This window comes from Neolamprologus multifasciatus, chromosome 3 (assembly GCF_963576455.1).
Source record: "Neolamprologus multifasciatus chromosome 3, fNeoMul1.2, whole genome shotgun sequence".
Lineage (NCBI taxonomy): Eukaryota > Metazoa > Chordata > Actinopteri > Cichliformes > Cichlidae > Neolamprologus > Neolamprologus multifasciatus.
In genome coordinates this window covers 32,210,550-32,236,902 of record NC_140441.1, presented here as the reverse complement: position 1 = coordinate 32,236,902, position 26,353 = coordinate 32,210,550, and the positions used below count along the sequence as shown (strand labels likewise).

Sequence of the window (26,353 nt, the reverse complement as noted above, 5' to 3'; positions counted from 1 at the left end):
TGTGTGTGGTTTTTTATTTATTTATTTATTTATTTATTTTTTTTGCGGGTGTTCGTGTCTGTTTAGATAAAAGGTGACACTGCTGCACCTTTTAAAAAGGCGAGAGCCTCGGTAACAATTTAGTTGTTACATGATATTTAAAAAGAAGATAAAAAAAGCCTGTTTAGAAAAACAAAGTGAAAAGGGAGTATATCAGCTGAAGGCTTCTTAAATCTGTTGAGGGAATAAGAATAAAGCTTCTGCTAACTGCTGAAGCGCCTGTAAATAAAAGCTCTGGACAGGCGGCCGAGGAAGGAACACATCAACGCTGTCATTGAACATTTGACTGTGTCGCCAATATTAAACATGCTCTAAATAAACATCTTAATGCTGACAGCTGGCAGTGACTCCTTTAAGAATTAAGAATAGTCTACACACAAACGCACACACACACTCACTCATCATGACTTGATCATCTGAATGTAAACTGTGACCGAGCCCAGCTGGAGCAGACCCGGTCCGACCGGTCAGTCAGTGCGCCCAAATTGCATCTGTAATTGGCCCGACAGTCATTAAGTGTGTGTCCAGCTTGAGACACTCGAAACAGTCTCCTCATAGGCGCGCGTCTCGCCACTTGGCAGCCATCTTGGCAACATCTCCAGGCGCTTATTTCAGGTTAACAAGAACAGGCAACCTATTTATGTGAAGAGGAAGCAAAACATAACTGCATTTTTGAATAGAAGCAGCAGTCAGATCTGATTTAAAAAAACAAAAAAACCCCAAACCTTTAAAAGTTAGATGACTTTGCCCTAAAATAAAGTCTGAAAAGCTTTTTTATATTTCTGCCACACGTACGCAGTTTCATAACATCGCAGCTCCATAACAGGCTAGATCATGTCTCCAGCTTATCCTCCCACCCGAGCACGGAACAAATGACATGTTAATTCACAGCGAGGGCACTCCTTATGAAATTAGGCAAATCTGAAAAAGTTCCCATCTGGCTGCCTCAGAATCACCTGATTGTCGTGTATAACAGCTTAAGTGTATTTAAGTGCATTTAGTGAAGCCGTGCAGTATATTACTGTCAGACTGTGAAATTGTTCCATGCTCCAAATTAGATGGGGTTGGATTGAAATACGACTCTTTTACTTCTATATTTTTTCCTGCAGAAATGACAGCCATATGAAATTTTCAGGGGTAAAAAACTTGTTAAACTTCTGTTTAAAAGTGCAGCCACACGCACGCAGTTCACGCCAAGTAAAAGTCTCACAAACAAAAGCCAAAGTTTCTTTTGTTTTTTTCCCCTTCTATCTGTGACTAACTTTGAGCTTTAAAATCATGAGATATATGTATGAGACATGATAGTTTAGAGTTTTAGTCCACCAGTTTAATATCTGTTATTCAGAGTAACAGAAACAAAAACTGGTGTTGGATATTTTATTCTTATTTTTTTTATTACTATACAAAAAGAACAAAACAAAATTGGGTGGGACTCACAGACTGGAGATTTGTGCTTCAGGGGGAAATCTATGCTGCAGCTACACCATGATCTGACATGCATCGCCCTAGAAATGTAACTGCACATCAGGTCGATGCAGCCCGCCACTATTTTGAGTAGCCTGTTCAGTACTATTGATTATAGCTGTGCTTTTCCACCTATGTTTTAACACAGTTTTTGAAATAATCTTTGATAGAACAACAACTACCATCTTAATATAAGGAACCATAGCATCAATGTAAGGACTCACAGCAAATTCTTGGTGGGTGATTTCTGAAACTACTAAAATGTACAACAAAGTGGAAAAACGTCAGGAGCAAATATGTTTGCTGCTGGAAAAAAATATGAACACAACAAAGAAGGAAGGAGGAAAAAATGTCTCAGCATTCCATTTTATTCTGTCGGCTGGGACATGTAAAGGTGTGTGGGTTTTTCTTAGTCTGTGGGGAACTCCAGGCCGGTGTCCTGAAGGTTTTAAATGTGTCCTTGATCCAACACAGCTGATTTAAATGACCTCCTGAACATGTCTTGAAGTTCTCCAGAGGCTGGCAATGAACTAATCATGTGATTCAGGTGTGTTGACCCGGGGTGAGATCTAAAACCTGCGTGGCAGGCCCTGGAGTTCCCCACTCCTGGTTTAAACTAAACTCTGGTTCGTTGTCTCCCTTGGTGCAGTTTACTTGTGCCGAGTCTGCAGGGGAAAAAAAGAAAGAAAGAAGGTCTGTACAGGCTAGCAGCTAGCTGTGAAATTCATGTTCTCCAAAAGTCCAGAACACAGCACCATCCGAATGTATTCACTTTTGTTTCTCCGGTCCAGGCACATCTGGACAGTAAGCTGATTGAGCATTCTCACGTTGTTTTCAGTGACGCATTTTCGTTCGCTTAAGGTTCACTTGGATTTTTCTGTGTGAAAAGAAAACAAAGCACAGTGAAAGGCTACAAGTTTACAAACCCATCAACTGATTCAGATCGGAGTAAATGAGCTGTGAAGGTGTGAAGATGCCCTTATAGGAATGGTGGGAACACACCTTCATTTTTGAGCTACAAACATTGAGAACTGGGGACTTCCTCATGCTGTCCACATATCGTACAACAAAAAACCCGCCGGCACACAGTTACGTTTGGAGAAAAATGTTCAAATACTATGAACTTGTGGAAGTCGTGTCAGGGCAGCAAAGCGGGCACAAAGCATTTTGACACTGAACTCTTCAAGTCATCCCTCGCGGGATCAGAGTTCCTTTTTGGAGCCTTTTGTTGTTCTTGCTCGGGGAAAATAAAGTACAATGAGGTTAAGGAGAGAATAGAGCTGAACTTGTCACCCCTGTGCTGCCATTCTGTTTTAAGGTCCCTGTCGTCCCCTTGGCTTTATTTATGTCCTGTAAACTTGACTCAACCTTCTTCACAGGAAAACCTTGGCTCGAACAAAGACCTGACCCCGTGGCCGTCAGGGTTACGACCGCGTTGGCGCCGCTGGCTGCAGCGATGCCAACCATCAGTGTCACGTCTCCTCACGCCAACCCTGCCTCTGCATCACTTCTTCTACTTCCCTTCATTTACAACCATCCCCCATGTTTGTTTCTCACTCCTTTACCTTATCTTCTAATTCTTGTTTCTTTTGGCTTGTTTCTCACCTTTATGTTTTTCATCTGCTTCCACTGGTTTTGTTCATCCTCTTTTTCTTTCCACCTCTGCCTTTTGAGTCATTTTTGGTTGTCTTTACGTTTTACCTGCCTGTGTTTGTATTCTCTCTCTCACCCCCCCCTTCTAATTCTCAGCTCTTCCTTTGTCTTTAAATGGTACAACTCTTTGGTTTTGTTTTTTTGTTCTTGCTCTTATTGTTTTGGGACCCTTGTTTGTGTGCGGTTACATCAAAGCTGGCATTGTGCTTTTCCTCTAGTGATTTTTACAGAATGCAAAAGGGCAGGGGACAGAGGATGTGGGCAGGGAGGAGGGACTGGAATGATGGTTAGATCGAGGGATAGATGCTAAGAAAAAGAGGTATGAGTAACTCGTAACAGAAGACTCCCTGAAAGCTTCAGTTTACTTCAGATGGCAGTGACATATGAGAAGTTTGAATTGAGTGTTGATCTGTTTCTGCCAGTATTTATACCCGTACTTTGTCTCAGTTCTGTTAATTAAACCTAATCTGCATGATGTTAAAAGCATCCTAACCAGCACAAATAGAATAATTCAGTGATTGTCAGTGAGTAGTAAATGGACCGGTTCTTATTTGGCACTTTTTCACCTGAAAGTAGAACAAAATGGCTCATTCACACTCTGATGAATGCATTGGAAGAAACTCTGGGTTCAGTATCTTGCCCAAGGATGCTTTGGCATGCAGACTGTAGCAGCCAAAGATCGAACCACCAACCTGCCTGTGACCTGCACCATCTCCTCAGTCACAGCCACTCCATGATAGTTAAAACCTCCAGTATCCAGTGCCACTAACACTAGAAACGCCAAACGGGTTGCTTTAAAAATCATCTGACTTTGGTAAATTGAAACTGTGTCAATTCATATTTCATGGCTTTTTCCTAAAATGGGCTTATTCATTATTTGTCTTTTGTTATGAAGGCTGATATAAGATGAACCAGAGGTGGCTAGTTGTGATGAATATGTAGTTTAATAAAAGATGAATAAAGTGAGTCATGGATGGCAGCAGGGGGAAGCACAGCTGAACAAAGTCCAGGGTTTAGAGAACTTCAAGCAAATGGAGCAGCAAGCTCTGAGATCAGTTTTAAACTTATGGCTGTGAATTATTCAGTCTGTTTCACAGGAAGTGCCTGTTTTGTTTTGTTTTGTTTGTTTGTTTTAAATATAAATATCCTTGTTTAAGCACAACTGATACCACCTTGAATCTTTCCGTGATGATCCTCCACATTAAGTTATTTCAATGAGCAATTGTACTGTTTGTTTTACCCTTTGTGCAGGTAAAATATCTTAGAAAATATAATGAAATTAAATTAATAAAAAAAACCCTAAAACTTATATTCTAAATTTGTCTAATCTTACAGTGAGGAAAAAAATTAGATACTGTGTCTGTTAAAGCAAAGTTGCAGCCTCCAGGTCTGGAAAATTGAGACATGCCAAAACCTGCAGTTCCTCTAGTGGCCACTTGAGGCCAGCTCACAAAAATCATCTCCACTGACTCCTTTGTTAGAATTAACAGCTTTATAGCAGAAGTAAATGTGTTTGCAGCCTGGTAACTAATTAATTGTTTTGCTCTGCCATTTAAGTTTTATTGAGGTTGGAGGCTGTTCATTATTAGGGACGCGGCCTGTTTTATTCTTGCCGTTCACATTTCCCTCGTCTGTTTCACAAACACAATCATTTGTCTCTGTCTTGCCCCTCGTTGCCATCTTTGTCTCTCGCTTTCTCTCTGGTTAGAATCTCAGGTTTGGTTTTACTTTGCTTGGCTTTAACCAAAACAGGTGTTGCCAAAACTTGTGAAAGACAACTGAAGACGGGCTGGTTGATTGCAGTTTATGAACTGAACATGTGAACTGTGCAAATTGTTCCCCCCTGCAGGTCCCAGGAGCTCAGGACTTGGTGGATTTCTCTCCAGTTTACCGCTGTCTGCATATCTACACTGTGCTGGTGAGTTCATTTTCTCATTTTCTGTTTTATTTCTTCTGTGCTCTTTTTTTCTTTTTTCTCAAATCAAAGATGCAGAGCTGTTTCTCTTTCCTCCATCCACGAGCGCTTCAGTTTTCCAGCTTAAGTGAAGCCGCAACTCCTTTCTGATCAGCTCGTAAAGGTGTATCTGCCTGTGTTCCCTGTGCATGTGATTGACTGAAGTAACAATGTTGTTTGTTGCATCCTTTATACTGACTTTGTTCTGCCTACATCAGGGCTGGGTGATTTATGGTTTTAGCTTTATGAAAACAAGATGCTTTTCTGCTCTCCTTTGGTTACAAAGCTCACTCCTTTCCTTTGGAGCGCTGGGCTCACGTTGTTCCCTAAAAGCTTAAATCTACTAGCTGTTTAGTTCAGCTCGAGCTGACATGACTAAAAGGAAGCTTTTGGTCCACAGCGTCCACATAAAGGAGGTCAAACCTACACAGGTTCTGCAGATGAAGCTCGAGAAGGATTATTAACAGCTGCCTTTGACTCCAGAGTGGCCCAGTGTCAGTGCCATGTGACAGTCAGCTTTGACTCTGTCACCAGAGGCAGACCAGCAGTGCTTGGCCTCATGAGATCGGGGCTGAATTTTCTCCTTTTCTTTCCTACCCTGTGTTCAGCTCATCATATTGTGCAAAAGTATTAAACCTACTTTCATTTCTTTATATTTTACACCACTGACTGAAGCATAGCTCCAAAACATGACAGAGCCTCCAAATATCATGTTTGGCTCATGTATTTCTCCATATATTCATGAGATGTGATTATTGACATCATTCAGCCCTGCTCAGTGGTTTGCAGCATCATCCTCTTCATCGCCTACTACAGCCAGCGATAATGAGGAGGCCCGCTTCTTTTGCTTAAATGTCAGAATCTGCTTGTGCCCAGCTCTGAGGGTGACCTGGCACAGAGGGGGTAAACGACTTCGGTACGACGGGGCCTCCAGCTCGAGCCTGGCTTCGCTCCAACCAGACTGCAGAGAGAACCCTGCGTGTCTCGTCTCACTTAGAGTGAAAGTGACATGGGTGGAGGTGCCACGAATGGGTTAGCTGTGCATTCAGGTTCTCTGTGTGAGTGTGCGTTTGTTTGCATTTGTGAGTTTGTAGGACTTTGTAGGGGACGTTATCAGGCCAGCACAGCCAGAGGGTCGTGGTATGACAGGGGGACAGGAAGTGCATGAACTCTGACAGGAAGGAGAAAGTGAACGGGCAAAAGAGTGAGGGAGTAGAAAAGCAAGGCTGAGGTTAAAGAAAGGTTAAGCAGGGCACGATGGTGGAGGAGAAACAAAGAGAGAGAGGTTACAGAAGGTTTAGACAGGTGACGATGTGGGTGAAGAAAGTATAAACACACAAACACTTTTCTGGCTTTAAATGTTTGTGTGAAGCTGGACGGTTTCCCTCATTTAACTTAAAACACTGCATGTCCCCTTAAGGCAAAGATTACAGTTCTAAAAACTTGTTTTTTTAGGGCCCTTTTAAGGAAAAACCTGCAGCAGAAGTAAAGAAGGAAAGGCCATGAAAAAATATATAAAATATATAATGTAGCACAATAGGGAAGCCAAGTGGACTGCTGCAGGTTTTTTTTACTCTACATACATTTTTAAAATGTATATGTATACAGACTGGTTCGTGTATTTTGAGCTGGATAGGTTCATAAATCTGTCATTTATTTTTTGTTTCTGTAGTCAGTGTTGCAGGGCTGCATAAACCTAATTAGCAATTTTTTTTTTTCGATCGTCACGTTAAATCACATCACCCATCAGTGACTGCCCGAGCCACTGTGTAGGACAGATTTGTGTGTTTTGGCCCTGGTGTGTATATGACAAGGTAAGGAAAAGTGTATTTGCATGAAGTGCTGTACTACAGATCTACAGTTTCTGTAATGATGTAACCACATGTGGAAAAAATCTGAATAACTGTGTATAAAGTAAAACTGAAAGATATCAGTGACCCTGTGAAGAATGAGCTAGGTGTAAGAACCACTCATTTATGGCACCGAGCTGAGCTTTCCGGGGGGGGGGGGATTAAGAGATTAAGATTAAATAGCTGGGGTCAGCCATGCAAACCAAGGAACAGTCCACAAGAGAGATGAAAAAGAGAGTGCGGGCAGGGTGGGATGGGTAGAGAAGAGTTTGAGGGGTGATTTGCTGCTATTTTTTACAGGACGGTATCATTGTTCCCGCTATGATGTATGATTTGGAGACTGTGGCACTGACAAAAAGATGAGAGGTCAAGATGCCAAGATCTTCACTCCGAGTGACCAGAATGAACAAGACATGAGTACAACTGAAGGACAACTTGATGGATTTGGAGACGGAGTTAGAGAGGCAGAAGGATGATGTATTTATTGGAAGATGGAGCTGCCAGGCAGGATGAAATGACTAAGACCTCAGAGGAGGTTCATGGATGGAGTGCAGAAAGTTGTTGCAACAAAAGATGCTACAGATTGAGGGACGAGGAGGACTTGGAGAAAAATCTCCATCTTTTGAAAAAAAAAAAAATCTGATGCCAAGCTGAGGATGGAAATTTGCTGTGTCACAGCGGCCAAAATGAAAACACAACCTACAACGAAATGGCTTAAATGAAATAGAACTGGGCAACAGAACAGAATACAACAAAACAAAATTAATTTATAAACAGAGCTCACGTCAAGGTGCTTTATAGGGACAGTCACACAATGTAAGTAAAATAAATTCAGTTAACAAATAAAGTGAAAATGCTTAATGAGTAAAATCAATATGAAAATACAGCAAATGTAGGAAGTATAGGTAAATAAGAAATACAACAAAATAAATAATGGTAGAAAAGTACAATAAAGTGGATCTGTGGCATAAATAGCTCAATAAATTCCCCAAAATAAAATATACTGCTTCTAGAGGGAGTGGTCGGCATCTGATTGGTTGAATCAAGTAACAGGTGAGGTGTTATTGGTCCGTGGGGAGGGAGGAGAACTACCATATGGTGATCTTTCTCATCTTACTGACCCCTTAAAGCTGAACTGAACCCTTAATGATGTGGAAGAGGCAATCAGAGAGGAAGGTTATGAGAAGAGTGGGGGTCACAGGAAGGGAAGAAGGGAGCATTGAGATGTGGAGGCTAAGCAGGAGGAGTGAAAAGTGGAAGGAAATAAGAATTTTCCACAAATCTCAGTCATTAGAGCCTCAGCAGCATATGAACCAGCCCTGCTGTATGTTGCTGAGGCCTCAATCAGCTGATTGGAGATAAGCTGTTGCAGAGAGTAGGGAGCAGAGGGAGGTCACGGGGAGGTTAAAAGGGCAAAAACAGGAAGACGAGGGTGAAAATGCAGTGAGACAAGAGAGGGGAGGATGGATGAGAAAGGAGGAATGAAGCACTCGAGATGAAGAAAAAGGGGGGAGGAAAGGAGCACGCTGCTGCTCGGGAAGGTGTTGAAAGGATTGACCCCTGAACCTTCGGGGTCACACACTCTTAGTCATTTATGTTCCCCCTCCTTCTCCTTTCTCCTCCTGCTGCTGCCATTTGATGATATTTTGTTTGCGTTTCTATTAAAATGCAGAAAGGACACAAGATCAGACACACTCAAACTGTTTTGTGTGTTAAAATAAGCTGTGTTGCGGCGCTTTGAATGACAAGCTGTCGGGTGGAGATGTGGATTTAATATCAGAAAATAACCCCCACACACACACACACACACAGTCTGATTGTTAAATGTTTGAGAATGTCTTGTACTTCCACAGGCACACGCTTGTAGCACTTTCATTTATTTTTCTAGCAAACCTGGACGTGGAATCCCATTTGCAATCAAGACCTACCCCCCCCTCCACTATCCACTCTTCTCCCCTCTTTCCCTTTTCCACTTTTAAGGCCCACAATTTTCCACCCGCTGTGGAGCAGCGGCGAGCCCGAACAATACTCCTTTGTTACACTTGCACACGTACCGCACGTTGACAAATGTGGGCAGAGCTGCGATGGATGTAAACACGGGCCTGAAGCCCAGCGCGTCGGGCAGAGACGAGGGGCAGGAGAGGCGAGGTGAGCGGCGGTAGCAGCCAGTCCATCAAACCGGTCAGACTGGGAACTCTGAGCTACAGCACGACAGCTGGAACAAAGCAGCTGCTCCTTGAGTCTGTAAAAAAAAAAAAAAAAAAAAACTATTTTAGAGAGCATTAACATATACAGGCAATTCATCTAGTAGGTCTTTTATTTTGAAAGTTCCCTTGCTTCTAACCAACTACTTCTGCTCCTTCTCAGCTTGTTTTTCTTAAATAAAGTAAAAATAGTCGAGCATCCTCTTTGCAACTAGGAAAAACATGTAGCTGCTTGGAGATTGAAGTATTTTTTTCTGGACTTTTTAGCCTTTAGTTTGACAGGACAGTTCTGAGTTGACAGGAAAGCTGTTGCACGCATCAAAACATCCAGGCCTCTGCAATAGCCTCACAGCATTTGGGTCACATGCTCAGCCCTACTACCTACGCTGGTGCCACCAAATAGTTGTGGAGGTTGAGCATGCAACGCCTTCAACCTCTGAGCGCCGATTGGCAATCACACAGTGGAAGTTAGCCTCTCTCCAACAATTGCGGTCCGACTCGGTCACTCTCACAGATTGCTGAAGCTTCATTCCCTTCTTTCTTACCCCTCCGGTTTGGAAAAACCTGCCAGAGATGTAAAGTTGCAAAATCGTTCTTCTTTACCTTTCTTAAAGGGAGACAGGGGTGTAGAGGGCAATTTGACTGTGATAAGAGCTATACATTTGCTAAATGAATTTTTTTTGTATTGAATACGATATAAAACTAATGACTGAGACTAGAAATCAAACAGTGTTTTCTCAAAGACTTAAAAAGAAATGAAAAGTCTATTTCATGTATACACTCTTAGTGTTGGATACTTAATAATAAATAATAAACATGTGCTGAAGTTTCAAATAAAGGGGTCAGGGTGATGGGATGTTGGGCTATAGTGGAGGAAAATGTCTATAAAGAGATCAAAAAGGTGAAAAAAGACTGACTTCTTGACCTTTAGCAAGCAGATGTGTTTACTTCAGTAAAGGTGGAAAACTTGTGCTCAGTCACGCTCAGTCCAGTGGGAGAATGTAGTAGTTTATTTATGAGGGGAACCTGCTTGTTATACTTTTTTGTTGTAATTACACTGCTGATTGGCAGATGTGCATATAAAACAAAGATTCACATAATGAAGTTGGTGTGTGAACAGGTACATTCTCAGTATGGTCATCTCAGACAGTATAGAGCCAGGAGTAGACAAGCCCCACCCACCAGTTCCTCACACCCTCTGTTTGTGTGGGGCAGCCAATCAGAAGAAAGCTGGTGCCATGAACATAAATAGTCTGTGAGCAGTTACTAGAAACATTTCTGTCTTTCTTTGTTAGCAGGTTTTTGGTCGGGTTCATGTTGTTGTAATTTATTCACGTCTGATCCGTTCTTTCTTTGATTCTCTGCTAGCTCCGCCTGCTGGTGTTCTTCTCTCTTTCAGCTCCTCTCTGTTTTGTTTCTCTCTCCTCACCTTCTCTGGTGATGTTATATTGTCGCACAAACACACGTACTGATCTCAGCCCGTGTTTCTCACCCCGTGCTCACGCTCTCTCAGGGACAGCGAGCGCTGTATAATGCAGAGTTCACAGCGGTTTGATGCCTCTCATTTGTTGAATACACATTGTTCCACTGAGGGTCAAACTGGGAATTAAAAAACACAGTTTTGTCACCTCCAAACAAGCTCAACCTAGTTCTGACACACTACCAGGGAGAGCTGTATTCACCACATTGTTTTGTTGGTGTCTTTGTTTTCAAAGGGCACGGTTTAATCCAGGGAACGACTAAAGAGTGTAGCTGAACATGATGCCAAAATCCACTCGATTTTTCACATACAGCACTTTAGATCTTAATTTTTTTTTTAACAAATACTTTTTTGTTGATATTCTTTTTTCTTTAAGTTTTGAAAAGGAGCACGGACAGATACAGCATGAAGGACAAGGTTGTTTGCAAACCTTAGAAATACAAAAGGGCAACAGACGGAGAGCAAGAAAGGAAACTGTCCTTTATGGCTCAGTGACACTAGAGTCAAAATATGACGGCCATCGTATTATATTCATATTTGGCGACTGATCGCAGGTAATTGTGGCGACCATTTTAATCGCTACTTTTAAGGCAGTGGCACATCCAATCAGAAACGAACAGCAGACTGACTCTTGTCGCCATTTCATTGCCGTCATGATGCACCGAAATCGGATTGAAGGTGGCAGTTGTTGCAGACCTGTCTTCAAAGCGGCTGTTTCAAATATGATGAGATCACAACTAATGTGACTGCAGCATTAGAGAATTGGTTAAAGTATAACGTTGGAAGCTAATCGTGATATTGATCATTAAATTCCTATCTCTTTAAATAACTGGGGCAATGGATTGCAGGGAACATGAACATAAATGTAATTTCTGAATTTACAAATTTCATATTTCTCAAAAGAAACTGTACCGTGAGGAGGGACGCCTTCAACATCGTTTGTCTGATCCCAGATGGAGGGCTAGCATCAACACAGCACACACTCAGTCTGTGTGTTTTCTGGGACCAGGTGATTGGCAGTGGGGTTAGGCCTCGAGGACTGGACTTGTTCCAGGGTATCCAATAGATGCTCTGTGGCATTTGGGTCGGTGCTCACAGAGCTGTTCCTGAGCAGGTTTTATTTTACGATGGAGCATATTATACTGCCTGGTGACGCTGTTGCTTTTTGCCATGAGCAATGCTGGCACCCTATGTTTCCAACAGAGCAGTTGTGTTGTCATAATTAAAGACAAAGTGTATTCATTTATTTTTGAAGCTGACAAATGTCAAAGTTGGTAAAACAGTGGTGTTTTTGTGTTTGTGGTGCATTTTTATTCCTGTATCTGATCTCCTACAACAGTAACGTCAGCTGGGTAGATATACGTGCGCTGGTCTGGTCAGTAGCTCAGGGAGCTTGTCATGTTATCTGCCCACTCCTGGGCCTTTATCTCTGAGCTCACCGGTTACTGTGGGATCTGGATACGTGTGTGTGTGTGAGAGAAAGAGAGAAAGACTTGTGGTCTATCTTAGCACAACAGAGATAAGGGAGAGAGAGCTTCAGTGAAATGGGAGGAACAGATACGAGATGGTCAAGTTTAGACAGCCGATTCTGTGTCTCTTGCGTGGGTACTTTTTAGTTTGATATCTGAGCGGTGACGCTAGCCAGCCATCAAAGGCAGCTTCCCTATCTCTCTCTTACTCACGTATGCACTAACATGACCTTCTCCATCCTCATGTGGGTCTACCCTTTTGATTTTGTACCTCATTACATGAGTTCTTCCCCTGTTGTCTACCAACCTCGATTAACCTGAAACACTGGGTTGTATGCTTCTGTTGTTGGCGCTTCACAGGCTGTACTTGCAGTCCATCCGTGCAGCCGTTCTTACCTCCAGTTTGTGTTTTTAGGGTTTGCGTGATGTGTTTGAGAACTACTACAGAAAGCAAAGGAGGAAACAGGCCCGTCTCGTACTGCAGCCCCACTCTAACATGGTATGACCCCGCACCCTCACTTTGTGTGTTATTCGATGCACTGTTATGTCCACACACTCCTAACTACACTGACTCCACCCTAGCCCTGCACACACTCTCAAGCTGTTTTAGCAGCCAAGGCCTCAGTCACACAGGACTAGACTGGCTAGTGACCCCCTGGCAACCACCAATATATACCCCAACATGTTGGCCTGTGGTGGCTGACTTTCTACTGGTCAAATACTACTCTACTGGTTAAACTGGTCAAAAAACCTTCTCATGATTGTTTTGGACACCTTATAATTGGGCTTAAGGTAGAAAGATCACAGAAACATGATAAACTGAGGACTGATGAGTTTGTTTAGTGTTGAGAACAAAAGGCAAATACTTGCCCAACGAAATGAAACTGCGGAAAGTGCAACACAAACCAGAAACTGAGAACATTCACCTTCAAAGTAAAGCTTTTGCCTTACTGCTACAACCGGAGGGTTTCAAGATTTGTAGCTTTTATTTTGAAGGCGATCATTAAATACACTGAAATTAAATGTAATTACCCTCCTGTTGCAGGACTCTATTATAAAGCCTGCACCCTTTATCCTGTAAACAAGTAGATAAACAGTGGTTGGACAAAATTGTTATGATGAAAAATACGACAACCTCACATAGAATTACAGTCAATGTCTCTGCCACTTGAAAATGATGAACAGATGAAAACAAAGAATTTATGCATATATTTGAGTAATCGGTTGATTTTCTCTGGTATAAGTTTGTTTCCTGTTATTCTGATATTTGTATATTTTCACATTATTAGTAACTTTATTTCCTCTGCTGTTGGACTCCCTCCCTGTTTCTCCCTCTGTTTGGCCTTTGTGTTGTTATTTATTTCTAGCATGAAACTCTGGAGGGATACCGGCGGTACTTCAATCAGATTGTTGGGTAAGTTCGTCCACCCGCTTTTATTTATTTCCTACCCCTTGAAGTTTTTCTAATTTCCTTCTTTAATTTCACCCTAATTGAAAGTGAACTTTTGCCAAAACATCAGAATGAAAACGTCTGTTTAGAAATATTTGTAAATATTTTCAAAATGGCTCGTAACAGATTTCCTCCGACCAACCATCCGCCCGGTCATTGTGAGATTTCTGTGTACCTTGGCAGAGGCGGAGGAACGTTTGAGTGAAAGCAAACATTCAGCATTTAACAGCACCTCATTTCATTTCTTCTGAGTGACTTTTGACCGTTTGACATCTTTTCATCTTCCCTCCTCTCCAGCTGTTATTCCTGCCCCCTTTTTTTCCCACTCACACCCCATCCTCCTCCTTTTCTTTACTGTCCTCTCATCCGTCACTCCGTCCCACTTCTATGTTGCGTCTACACACACGTCCGCTCTTTCTCCCTCACATGCACGCAGCAGTGAGGATTGATAGTGTGTGTGTGTGATGGCGGTTGGCGTGTTGCTGTTATTCCTTCTGTCTGTCTTGCTGGAGCAGACGCTTCTATAAACACTGGACATCAGCTCAGGCTCATGCACTCACCCTCAGGTCTGTTATTCCCATCTGAAGTGCTGGAAAGTGCCATCCTTTGTCTGTTATCCACTAGTGCTTCTTCATCCATGTCTCCCACCCAAATATTCTTTCATCTGCTCTCTCTGTTGACATTAAACACTTCAAAATAACTCCAACTAAGCTTCCTTTAATATCTGCATTTATATTTTTATGTAATAGTTGTGCATGTCCACAAAACCAGAGTTATTATATATGTTTAATTAGTAACTGCGTGTTTATGAGGAAACTTATGGGGGCTGAAACTGCCAAAATAACAACAACAAAAAAGATTAAATGGATGCATTAAATTACATCAAAATTTATTTTTAAAAATCTTCATGCCATGTTTGTCTTCCAATTTACTAACTGAAGATTTCTCACAATATAAATGGCTGCCTCCAGGAGACACTCATTAGAGAGCAGAGGCGCTCGGCTCATCCATTTGAAAATGATACCGTCCACTGATGAGCCAATGAATAAGCAAACAGAGAAATATATATTAATGTAATGAACTCAGTTGTAAGTTAAAAAATGGGTCAACTAATAAAAACGTATGTACGCTGTTCAAAAAAATGAATGCAACACCTGATCATCAGAGTGCAACAATAACTCAGTTAAAATTCAGCGATATCAGTGTGTCCTGTTAAGAAGTTTGAAGTATGGTGAGGCAATTTTTTGCTTCTTTGGAGCAAATCAAAGTGACAGAGTTGCTCTGGAGAAGTAACAACAGGACAATCCTCTAGAAAATGGATTGCAGGTGGTGGACAGTCACTGTCCTTATCTTCTTATCTTGGGTTTGGTATTAGTGTCCTTCTCCCTGCTGCTACCATGAGTTGCTACCAGGAGGGCATACAGGTTGCACATGCTTACATGCCAACAAGTTTGCTGTCTCTGCTAGCACAGTCTCAGGTGAGGAGGAGATACCAGTAGATGGGCAGTTACATGAGTAGAGCTTAAAAGGGCTTATACCAGCAGCTGCAGCATCATCTTTTCCTTCATGGAAGGAGGAACAGCTTGGAGAAAGTTGTCCATAGGACGGGATAAAAAAATCGAATATGTAAGTTGGATTGACCTAATAATTGCGTGTCTAAATCAGGTTAAATCACTTTCATGGATGTGGTACATTTAAAATCAGAATTTGTACCAAAGTGTTTTCTGGTTGATGCTTTTAAAGCATTTCTCAATGAGTTGAATTTCTAGGGAAATTTGTGCTTTGTTCCGCTGTGGTACAAAACAGGTAGACGGTGCTGCTTGGTCTTCCATAAAAAAGTGCACAAATCTTTTAGTTTCTTACATAAAGAAAAAGCTGGAAAAAGTAAAAATCTGTTGAAGAGTGAATCTCATCATATTTATTCCCTTCAGTAATAGCAAAGAGAAAAGTAACCATGCATAGCCACTGATCCGACCACAGTGCGGCTCATTGTGGCCTGGCAATGCTCGGTGGGCACTGGTTTGAGTTAGACGTGTTGTCAGTGGATGTAAACCAAAGTCACTTTGCAGGCGATTTGATCCGTTTCACACAGGCATCATTTCAAGACAGCAGCACAACGTGTGACTGACGGGTTTGTTGCTGTGCTCAGATATCAGCATCCTCGCACGCCTGGCTGGGCGAATGTGCCGTTTGCCTGGCTGTCATTTGCACTTGCAAATGATTTTAAATCGGAGAAACATGGCAGCTCTTCTGGAAAAGTTGTCAGAATTGACTCGAACCATCCCAAAGTAATCTCAAGGTGAAAATAAGCCACACAAGTGTTTTTCTTTTATTTGAGATTGGTGATATCTCTGAACAGTCATTTCCTCTGCAGTCCAGAAACATGTTTTCATTTGCGTTCCTATTGCCTAATTATTTTTAATTCACTTTGCAGTTGATTTTAAGGATTGTTTCCCACAAAAACATCTTGTAGAAAAAAAATGGATCATAAAGAGAAAGATGAACCAAAGAAAACCATTTGTCATAGAAAAGATCAGCAGCTTTATTTTTATGAAAACCAGATTTCACATTTCTCTGTTTGACATGATGGAAAATACAGTTATTGTCAAGAGCAGCAGATGGATTAATAAACTGAAACCTAATCTAGATCCTGGTCTTTTAACTGCTTCGCTTATGTAAAAGTATTTCTAACCTTGGTCCGGAAAACATGACAGTACTGTTATATTTGCAAGAGGCAGTATTAGAATCAGTATCACTCGATCCTCCAAGACAAAATAGTTCCAAAGCCAACTCGGTCTTTCTTACCAATGAGTCTGAGTACAGCTAACACACAGCTGGACTTGTTGTCGTCTTCCACAAGTAGTTTTTTCTGGCCTTCTTCTTTATCTTTGTTGTCTTCTTGGCCTTTTTTTTTCATCTGCTTAGTCTCCAGCTGCTTAACTCGTCCTTGTCTTGTTTCTTTTTTTTTTTTTTTCCATCTTTTTCCGTCGTCATTGTCTTCGCCGTCTACAGGATAACCTAGAACACCGTGTGCTGCCGTATTCCGTCCGAAGAGAATTGCTGTATACCTTATCAAAAGGAACTAGTACTAGAATTTCATTATGAGTTTTGGTGACATCTCTAGAGCTTACACCAGTAATATCCATGTAACCTTTGAACTTTATCGGTTGGCTAAATAATTAAACAGGTATTGGGAAGACTTCCATACAGTGAGATGTGTTGCCACCTGATGAACCAGCTTGTCCTAATTGGAGGGAGTTGATGAAACTGACTTTACTCCATGTGACATTTAAAATCGTGTGTCTCCATAGACGCAGCATCTTGTCCAGGCTGAACATGTTTCATGTTTAGTCTTCTTTCTAAAGACCTTGTTCTGAATAGTAACAAGTCAACTTCTTTTAACTGTCATATTTGATTTGCCGCAACAAAATCTGTAAGAAATGGCACGGAAACATTAGTGGCATCTCCCGTCAGCTGCTTCAGTGTTTTGCCAGTTGCACGTTTCCACTGGTTTTCAGGTCTAGTTGAACAGAAGAAAAGTAGCTCCTGCACAAAAGGGATTAGAACAACGTCTGTGGAAGGTTTTGTATCACTGGCTTTGATTTGTGACATTGCTGCTAAGGTTTTAGGTCTTTTTTTAGTTTTTTGTGGTGCGTAGGGGAGTAAACAGAAAGCACAATTCAGTTCTGTAACATTCAAGAGGAGGCAGACTTCTCTACAGCACATATATCAGAAACTGGGCAGCCAACTCCAGAACAGTCTAAAGGATAAATGTCACTGCAGCTCAGTATTCTGCCAAATATGTGAATCTGATTTACGGGTGGACTGTCCCTTTAAATCTGTTTGTATATCCCTTCCAAAGTGCACCTAAGACGAATCCAATTTGAATCCAGGAAACACTCCTACTCAAATATTTTTCAAGTTATATCTCATTTATTTAATTTGTACAAAATCTGAAGTGTAACAAGGACAATTTGCTGTTGCGCTGGAGGTTTCAGGCCAAGCTATTTCTTGGATGGTAATGGTAGAAACACTCTGGCACCTAACCTCCTGGTTTTTGTGCATATTGAACTGTAATATAACATGCAAATTAGTGCGCTTCAGTGAGCTAGGTGGATTTGGACATAGCCCGGTACTCAGTATTTATGCAAAGCTAAGCTAACCATGTCCTGGCTCCAGCAGGAGTCGTATTGTTCTCCTCGTCTTACTTTTGGCAGGAGCGTGATTAGGTATATTTACCAAACTGCCTAAGTAATTCCATCTGTCTCTCTGTTCTCCTCACTTGCAGCTTCTTTGTTGTGGAGGATCACGTCCTGCACACCACACAGTGTTTGGTCAACAGAGCATACGTAGAGGAGCTCTGGGAGTTGGCGCTGTCCAAAATAGTCGCTGCCCTGAGGACGCACTCTGTGAGGCGAATCACACACACTCATTAAATACGAAATGCATGTTTCCACAAAAGTCTGAAATGACACAGACACACCCCTCCCTCCTGTTTCCTTAGTCATACTGTGACGACCCTGACCTGGTGCTGGATCTGAAGAACCTCATTGTCCTGTTTGCTGATACTCTGCAGGTATGTGTGTGATTAATTCCTAATATTTCACTTCAAAAGGAAGGAAATCCTCTCGTTCCCTTTCGCATCACGCTATATGAAATGCTGTTGTGTTTTTGTACTTCTTGTTCAGTTATCTTGGCACATGTCTCCTAAGATATTTGACCCCAGAGGCCCGTGATTCTTGTTCAAAGCATGTTTGGTAGTTTTTAAAAAACAGACTGCTGCCAGTCTCTTAAAAAAAGAGACTTTCTGTCTTAATTCGTCCGTTTTTAGAAATGGACCTTAATCATGTGCTGTCAGTTTGCGCTCCATCCATTTATTTTCTGGCTGTATTTATGAACTAGCCTGGATGGATTGAGTGTGATGTATGAGAGGATGAAGGGGAGATAGAGGGGATGTGGGTGAAAACCGGATGGGAGAAACATTCAGAGAAGAGTGAGGCACATTAAAGGCGGCGAATGATGAATGTGTGGTTCGATGTCCAAAAGTCATTCATGTACAGAGATGAAGTGCTGCTGAATGGCTAAATTTCTACTCATTGTTTATGTTTGAGGGCGTTTCTGTTTTATTTTATTATTATTTTTTGGAATTCTTCTGTATTTCTTCCAGCAGAGAGGAAACTATACCATGGGTTTTCTTTATACCACACTCTGTCTTATGTTGAAGGCATGTTGGTTTCCAACCTCATTTTAATTGGTCCTTCCATCAGTCTTTATTTTGACATTTCAGACATTTGATGCAAAATATTGTTTTGAAAAATCAAATAATTATGTGTTTAATCTCATCCACCTGTATCAACTTAAAGTCCTCCTAGACCGAAGTCTTGTCAGACAGCAGCCATGTTAGCCAGCTATGTGCTGTCACAATCTTCCCAGGAACATGTCCCAGTAAAAACACCCCAAGGTCAGATCGTTCAATGCTCAGAGAAACTGCAAAAAACCCAAGAGCTGCAGCTTAGACTTTACGAGCCTCAGTTAGCTCATAACAGCGCAGTTACAAAAAGACTAAACAAGTATGGCTTGCTTAGAAGGTTTGCCAGAACAAAGCCACTTCCCTCTAAAAAGAACAGCACATCTTAAGTTTGCAAAGTTGCATCTTAGCAAACCACATGTGCCACATCTGGAGAAACCCAAACACAGCATATCAGCATAAACACCTCATACCAACTGTCAAGCACAGTGGTGGAGGCATGAATATTTGGGCTTGTCTGTCTGCTCCAATCTCCGTGGAAATATCCTTGGACAAGATAGTAACCCCAAAATTGCTCTCCGATGCATCCATCGGAGTATGAATGTGTGTGAATATTAGATAGAAGCACATATGTTAAAAAAAACAAACATATTGTGTGAATTGGGTGAATGAGGCAAGTTGTGTTAACCATTTGAGTGCTCAGAGCAGAAAAGTGCCATATAAGAACCAGACCATTTACCATGGTTTCACATGCAGCTGCTCTTCTTTCCCTTCTGCAGGGTTATGGTTTCCCTGTGTCTCAGCTGTTTGACATGCTGCTGGAGATGAGGGAGCAGTACGGAGAAATCTTACTCAAGAGATGGAATGTCACCTTCAGGTAGCGAACGTTTTGTTTCCACGCTCTCCTGATAGCTGTTTTTCAGTAGCTGGGTTCTAAATACTCCAGTGTGTGCCGCACTGACCTTCACCTCTCTAACGATAAGGTCATGAAGCTCGTACACACACACACATATTTGTGCAGCAGCGCATGTCTGTGGGAAACGTCCTGGTTTTGAAGTTTTACAACCAGCCAGAGGGAGGAAGTGTTTTAAAACAACGTCCGGAACATTCTCTGCCCTTCAATGGGTACTACCCCCTACAAAACTCTGAGTGTGAGAGTGCGTGTTTGTATTCGGGCTAAACGTGCCATTGTTTCAGCACCGCTTTTGTCCAATGACACCAGTGGGACTTGCAGCAGTGAGAACGGACAAACAAACACACACTCCCTCTCTCCTTCCTCCATCTTTCTCTTTCTCACACACACACACACACACACACACACACACACACACACACACACACACACACACACACACACACACACATCGTGGAAGCCACAGGAATTTTGTGTTGTATTGTTGGGGAGAGGGAGAGAGCGCGCTCCGGTTCACGGCCTCTCCATGGAACGCTGGAACGTCCGAACTCTGGAGTGCCAAAAAGACGCGGGGGTGGTGAAAGAGGGCAGGGTGGTAAGAAAACCTCAAGAATTAAAACGACCCCCAATGGGATGATTGTTTATATGTATCCTCTGTGGGTGTGGGTGTGTGTTGACCTCTTTGGAGAAGATGGGAAGTTATTTACCTTTGATTTATTTGTTTCTTTGCCCTCTGCAGGCAGGTGATAGACCAGGACAACTACAGTCCAATCCCAGTCTCAACGGAGGAGGAGTACAGACAATACACTTCCCAGTGTCCCTTTCAAGACCCCGAACTGGAAAAGGTAGAGAACATAGACAATATAAAAGTGTGCAAAAAGAGAAAATATACCAGGAAAAGTGCTGCATGTTGCTTCGTGCAGTTATGTCAGTTTAATTTCTTCGATGCAAAAGCTTCTTCCCTTTAGGAACTCTCAAGAAAAAACGACCTCTGTGCTTGAACTTCCTCAAGTTAGCTTTTGTGCAGTATGTGAATTAAAGTTTGAGTAAAATCTCACTTAATCTCTTATTTTTCGCACCATTTCCTCCAGCTTCCCTTCCCAAAGAAGCTTCCCTTCTCAGAGTTTGTGCCAAAAGTCTACTGCCAGCTGAAAGAGTTCATCTACGCTTGTCTGAAATACTCTGAGGACCTTCATCTCAGGTACATGCGCTGCATGCATACACTCCTCTGCCACTGACAGTCCTGTTGTCAGAGTTTAGTGCTTTTGACTTTACAGATGCTTCTATAAACAGCATGGCAACACTGATTAAGGACAGCAGGCTAAAGGTGAATAGATTTGTTCTGTTCACCTTGAATCTGATTTTTCTGTGGGCAGCAAGCAAACAGTGAAATGCATTCAGTGACAGTCGTGGTTTACAAGATTCAGAAAGGATTGTAGCTCCAGATATGAGTCACTTCAATAAATCTGTGTTGGTACACATTTAAATGTACATTACTGCGCAAAAGTCTTGCGCACGTATCAATTGTATATATTTGAGAAGAGCTTGAAAGTCAATATTTAGTACGGCCACCTTTTATTCTTCAATAAAGCCTGAACTCTCTTAGCTTTCTTGTGATGTCTTTAAGTAGTTCTCCAGACTACTTGAAGGATATTCAAAGTTCTTCTTTGGATGTTGGCTGACTTTTGGTCTGTTCTTTGTCAAGATGATCCCACATTGCTTCACTAATGTTGGCCCAAGTTTGAATTCATCCCTCTGTAAGACCTGTTGCCACTAATGTTCTTGTGTAATTTGGCATAGTGCAGCCGTTTTTCCCTGTTTGGCACAAAATAAAGAAATGAGGTGTTGTTCAAGACTTTTGTGCACAGTATTGTCGAATAGATCTGATGCTATAATGAAGCTTCCCAAAAGGAAATACAAATGAAATAGATAAATATGCAGGTCTCTGTGTTAAACCTCACGCACACAGCATTTTCATATCCACTAGTTACGCTCTGATCATCTCCCACATCATTCCAAATAGTTATACATTCCTGGTAGCACAAAAGAAGAAGAATTTATTGTCTTATCAAATGATGTCCTTGTGATTCATTTAAATAGTTTACACCCCACATTATTCACTCTGTAAGAGAAGCTCAAAAAATATATGGAAAAATAGACTGAAGCTGTTCAGTCGCTAAGGTCTGATTTGAGCTTGATTCAGACTTTAGACGAATAGAAACAATAGAAACAAACAGAATGCTAGGACTCCCCCCCCCCCCGAAATTGCTCTTTGCTGTGGTTTATTTTGTTCCCTGGGGGCAATCATATTTAGGTTTTCCACTTCTTTTTACATTCACTTACGTCCGTTCTGATCGTTTCAAAAATCTCACCCCAGGAATTTGCTGCTGTTTATGAGTCCTTATATTGATGCTATGATTCTTATTCCTCATGTTGAGGAGATGATTGTTATTCTCTGACTGAAAAATTCCAAAACTCTGGGGGGAAAAAGTAGTCGGGATTGTTGGGAGTTGCGTCCACCCAAGTTGTAGTTACATTTCTAGGAAGGTGCAACTTATAGCCCAGTGTTTCAGGGGAGATCGTGGTTACAGCGTAGCTACTGTGCAAATTTCCTGCTGAAGCATAAATGTCCAGAAAACTCATCACTTCACCTACAAAATGTCGTCTCTCATCACCTCACAAAAATCATTTACAGTAAAAGATTTAGATGAGAGCTGATTGTATTAGCTGTCTTTAGTAATAACAAAATCTGCATTTGCAATGACTGCACACTGATGCGGACTCATCAGTCTCTACCATTTAGTTGGGTAACTATCTGTAGTCTGTAGTACTTATAAAAAATCGTTCAAAAGTCATTGAAATGGGCTTTTGTGTGAGCAATTATTCATATTTATATATTTTTTTATTCAGGCAAATATTTTCACCAGGTCAGGATCAATTGTTGCAGCTCAAACGATTCAGATTGACCACAAACTTCAATGCCTGCACACCTTCTCCCATTCATTCCCACTGACACGTACACACAAACACTCAGCAGACAGCAGACACCGTTTGGTTGATTGGTTCTTTCCATTCTGACCAGGGGTTTTTGTCTCATTAGATCTGGCTCGTGTGGGATACAGCATGCTCTCTCACACACACACACACACACACACACACACACACACACACACACACACACACACACACACACACACACACACACACACACACACACACACAGGGCCACAACTCTGCAATCAAATGCAGCTTCTGTTCTGAAAAGGTTAAATGGTAAGCGTGTGTGTGGGTTATGGTTGATGGAAGAATTAACTAAAACAATGCAGCTACTTTTCTACTGAGAAGAGGAGCAATCAGGAAACAACTTCCGCTGTCCAGAGGGATTCAGCAGGCCTGGGCCTCAGCCAGACACACACACACAAACACACACACAACAAATTTTCCGCTTAATGTAAAAGCTAAAGGTCCTCACTTTGAGCTTGAAAAAGCAGAACAAAGAACTGAACATTCACTTCCAGAATAACACGGACTCTGGGTCCTTCAATTTGAAACACATTATTAGAGTCATGTTCCGATTTGCGTTGTGCGTTCCAAATGAATAACATTTTTTGTTTGTACCTGTAACTCTTTGAGTTGTATAGCTTTAATATTTTTGTGCTCTTGTCTGCTTCTGTAGACGAAGCTCTACGAATGTTTAGTTGCTCCTTGTGCGTATGTGTGCATCAGTTGATTCTCCCTGGGGGCTGGGAATTCGGGAGGTGCCATTGATCCGTGACCGGGGGAAAAAGGAGACGACGGCAGGAGCAGGGATGATTGGGGATGGGGAAAAAGAAAAAAGAAAGTCCAAGGCATCTAATTAAAGTCATCGGTTTAGAAAAGCAAAATAGTTTTGTGTTTGTGTTAGAGACAGAGATCTCTGCCACAGATCTGTGTGAAAATGAATCAAGCTGAAGAAGCCTGTGTCTCTGGCACTTTCTAGAGCATATGAACTCTCTGAAATGCTAAAAATTGAAAGCATGAGCAGAATTCACTGGAGCACAAATAGTAGAAGTAGTATTCTTCTGTATTTGTTGAGGACTCGTTCCTACAAATACAGTCTGCTTTGGTCAGAGTTATTGGACAGTTGAAATGATTCTGTGTGCACATCTGGACTCTTGTGTCTGAACCTGTCAAAATGTTCCCGACAGATGTTTTTCAAGTAAAAGTTTCTTTCTGGTCTCTTGCTGACGAGACAGCATTAATCGCTCTTCTCAATCAGAGTAATGACTCCACTGTTTGACCTGGCTGGATTTTTTTTATTTTTTTTTATGGTCGTGCCCTGCTATCTGGTTACTGCAGTGGCATGCCTTCCTGCCTGTTTCAAACAGACATATACATGGATACACAGATCCGGAAGCAGACGGGATGATGGTGCAGGATTTTGGTCACTGATCCCAAGCACCCCCCACACTCCGACCTCTGACCGTAACCTCTGTTCACTTTTATAATTTGGTGGAAAGTGGGTACACTTGCATGCATATGCGCAAGTGTACTTTAGTGCCTCCATGTGTGCTTGTCTTCTCCTGTTGTTCTAGACTTGTGTGTTTCAGGCAAGCTGGCATAGTAGCTATAAGGATGACATTTTTAGCCTTGGGTAAAAAGCCACCACTTTGGTCCAAGTTCAAATATCGAAACATTTACCCAATAGTTCTGCATTTCCGCACAATAGACTTTAAATAAAAACTGGATCTACCCACTGTGATGTTACTCACTATTATGGAAACTACCTCTTTTAAGCTACAATTTGAACATTTTGCCAATCACCATCATTTTGTTTCATGTTTTATAAAACCTGGAGGTGACAACTGAGCTATACTGACTGTTCTGACTAACAAATTGAGGTCATGACATACTTATTTGACTTGCATGGGAACCATTACCTACTAGTTCAAAAATCTATGCATTCCAGGAATTCAAACATGTTCATTTGCTGTGAAAAAGTATTTACCCCTGAATAAATAGAGAGAGCTGAGCTTTGTTTTAATTAATTATCCACAAATGGAGAAAAGTTGAACAGTTGTGAACCTTCCCAGGAGTGAATGGGCTTCCAAAATTACTCCAAGAAAACATCGACGACTTATCCAGGATGTTGTAAAAGAAAACAAAAAAACATTGCACATTAGTACATTGAAATAGTTAAGCAAAAATGGCATCCATGGAAGAGTTTCAAGGACAAACCCACTGTCAAACCAAAATAATACAAAGGTTCATCTTAGAGCTGGGCGATATATCGAGTTTTTAAAAAATATCGATATATTTTTAAACGAGATATAAGATGTGACAATATCCTTTATATCGATATAGTCTATGTTACGTTATAATTATACTTGTGGAGCCGCAAATTTGCCTCTCTTTCGTCCACTTTTCTCTTTACACAACGTTACTCGGCCTCGCCTCTCCTTCACTGAACACAACTCCCCCTCCTCCCCCATCGCTTCACCTGCAGGCAGAGACAAGATGGACACGGCAAATCTCCGTTAACGAGTTACTGCGCATCGCCCCGTGTGTGGGGCTGGACGCCATCAATGTGTTAGCTAGCTAACCACGCTAACGAGCTAACCACGCTAACGCCATGCAGCCCAGAGGCGCTGCACAGCCTAAAATCCTTTCATTTTCTCAAAAGCTGACAGCGCGCCTTATGTATGAATTCTGGTTGTGCTTGATGGCCGCGAACCGATTTTATGTGGTACACAGCGCTCAGCAATCTGTCAAAAAATGTTTTAGTACGACTTTGGTAAGCTACGGTGCTGCACCGGTTGATGGATTGTCAGAGCATTACGGCTACCGAGGAGCCTCGCGGAGTGATACGTACTGTGCTTCAACGTAATATTACCCTACTGTGTATAAGGACCATAAATGGCACCTGTTAAGAGACATGGTTACGACGAGGATTTCAAACTCAAGGCTGTCAGTCACGCAGTAGAACTTGGGAACAGAGCAGCTGTGAAATCTGTCTTTGTTATTATGCTCATCGTCTGTTAGTTTACATTTTGACTGCACAATTGTGAGCTTTTTGTTATGCACAAAAACAACATTGTTTTCTTTTATTTATGGAGCATTATTATTTAATAAATGCTGATAATTTATTTTTGAGTAAATTTTATGTACATCTACGCTCTATGTTAATAAAAGTGCCTGTGTGACATCTGGGACACAGCTTTGACTAAGAACTCTCTTTTTGTTCTTACTTTATGGCTTTAAAAAAATATATCGAGATATATATCTTATATCGCCGTCCAGGTAAAAAATATCGAGATATGAATTTTGGGTCATATCGCCCAGCCCTAGTTCATCTCACATTTGCCAAAAACAAATCTTGATGATTCCCCAAGATGGAAAATATGTTGCCTACTGTTCAAAAGCCACAGCTGTTATGGACCAGTCAGCTCTCTATAAGCCCTGGCTGATATGGTCAAACTTATCGGTGTGTTAGGTGTGGACATATATCGGTGGTTTCAAATTGATATCTACTAAAAATCTCTGTTTGAATCTCAGTGACCTTGACCTTAAGGTCAGTTCACTTGTCATTTGAAAATCTTGTGTATGCAATTACTTGAGAAGGAAGTCACTTAGGATACCATCTGGTAGGA

At 41.6% G+C, this 26,353-nt stretch overlaps 1 protein-coding gene across 2 annotated transcripts in view; it reads left to right on the top strand.

Moving 5' to 3' along the window:
• Positions 1–26,353, top strand: part of exoc6b (exocyst complex component 6B) — a 131,297-nt gene that overhangs the window by 35,807 nt on the left and 69,137 nt on the right. For both annotated transcript variants that reach the window (XM_085153507.1, XM_085153508.1), the window contains exons 8-15: positions 5,006–5,074; positions 12,529–12,612; positions 13,481–13,527; positions 17,852–17,972; positions 18,068–18,139; positions 19,591–19,688; positions 20,464–20,569; positions 20,816–20,925. In XM_085153507.1, the coding sequence (XP_085009633.1) occupies positions 5,006–5,074; positions 12,529–12,612; positions 13,481–13,527; positions 17,852–17,972; positions 18,068–18,139; positions 19,591–19,688; positions 20,464–20,569; positions 20,816–20,925 (707 nt within the window). The remainder of the gene's footprint in view (positions 1–5,005; positions 5,075–12,528; positions 12,613–13,480; positions 13,528–17,851; positions 17,973–18,067; positions 18,140–19,590; positions 19,689–20,463; positions 20,570–20,815; positions 20,926–26,353) is intronic.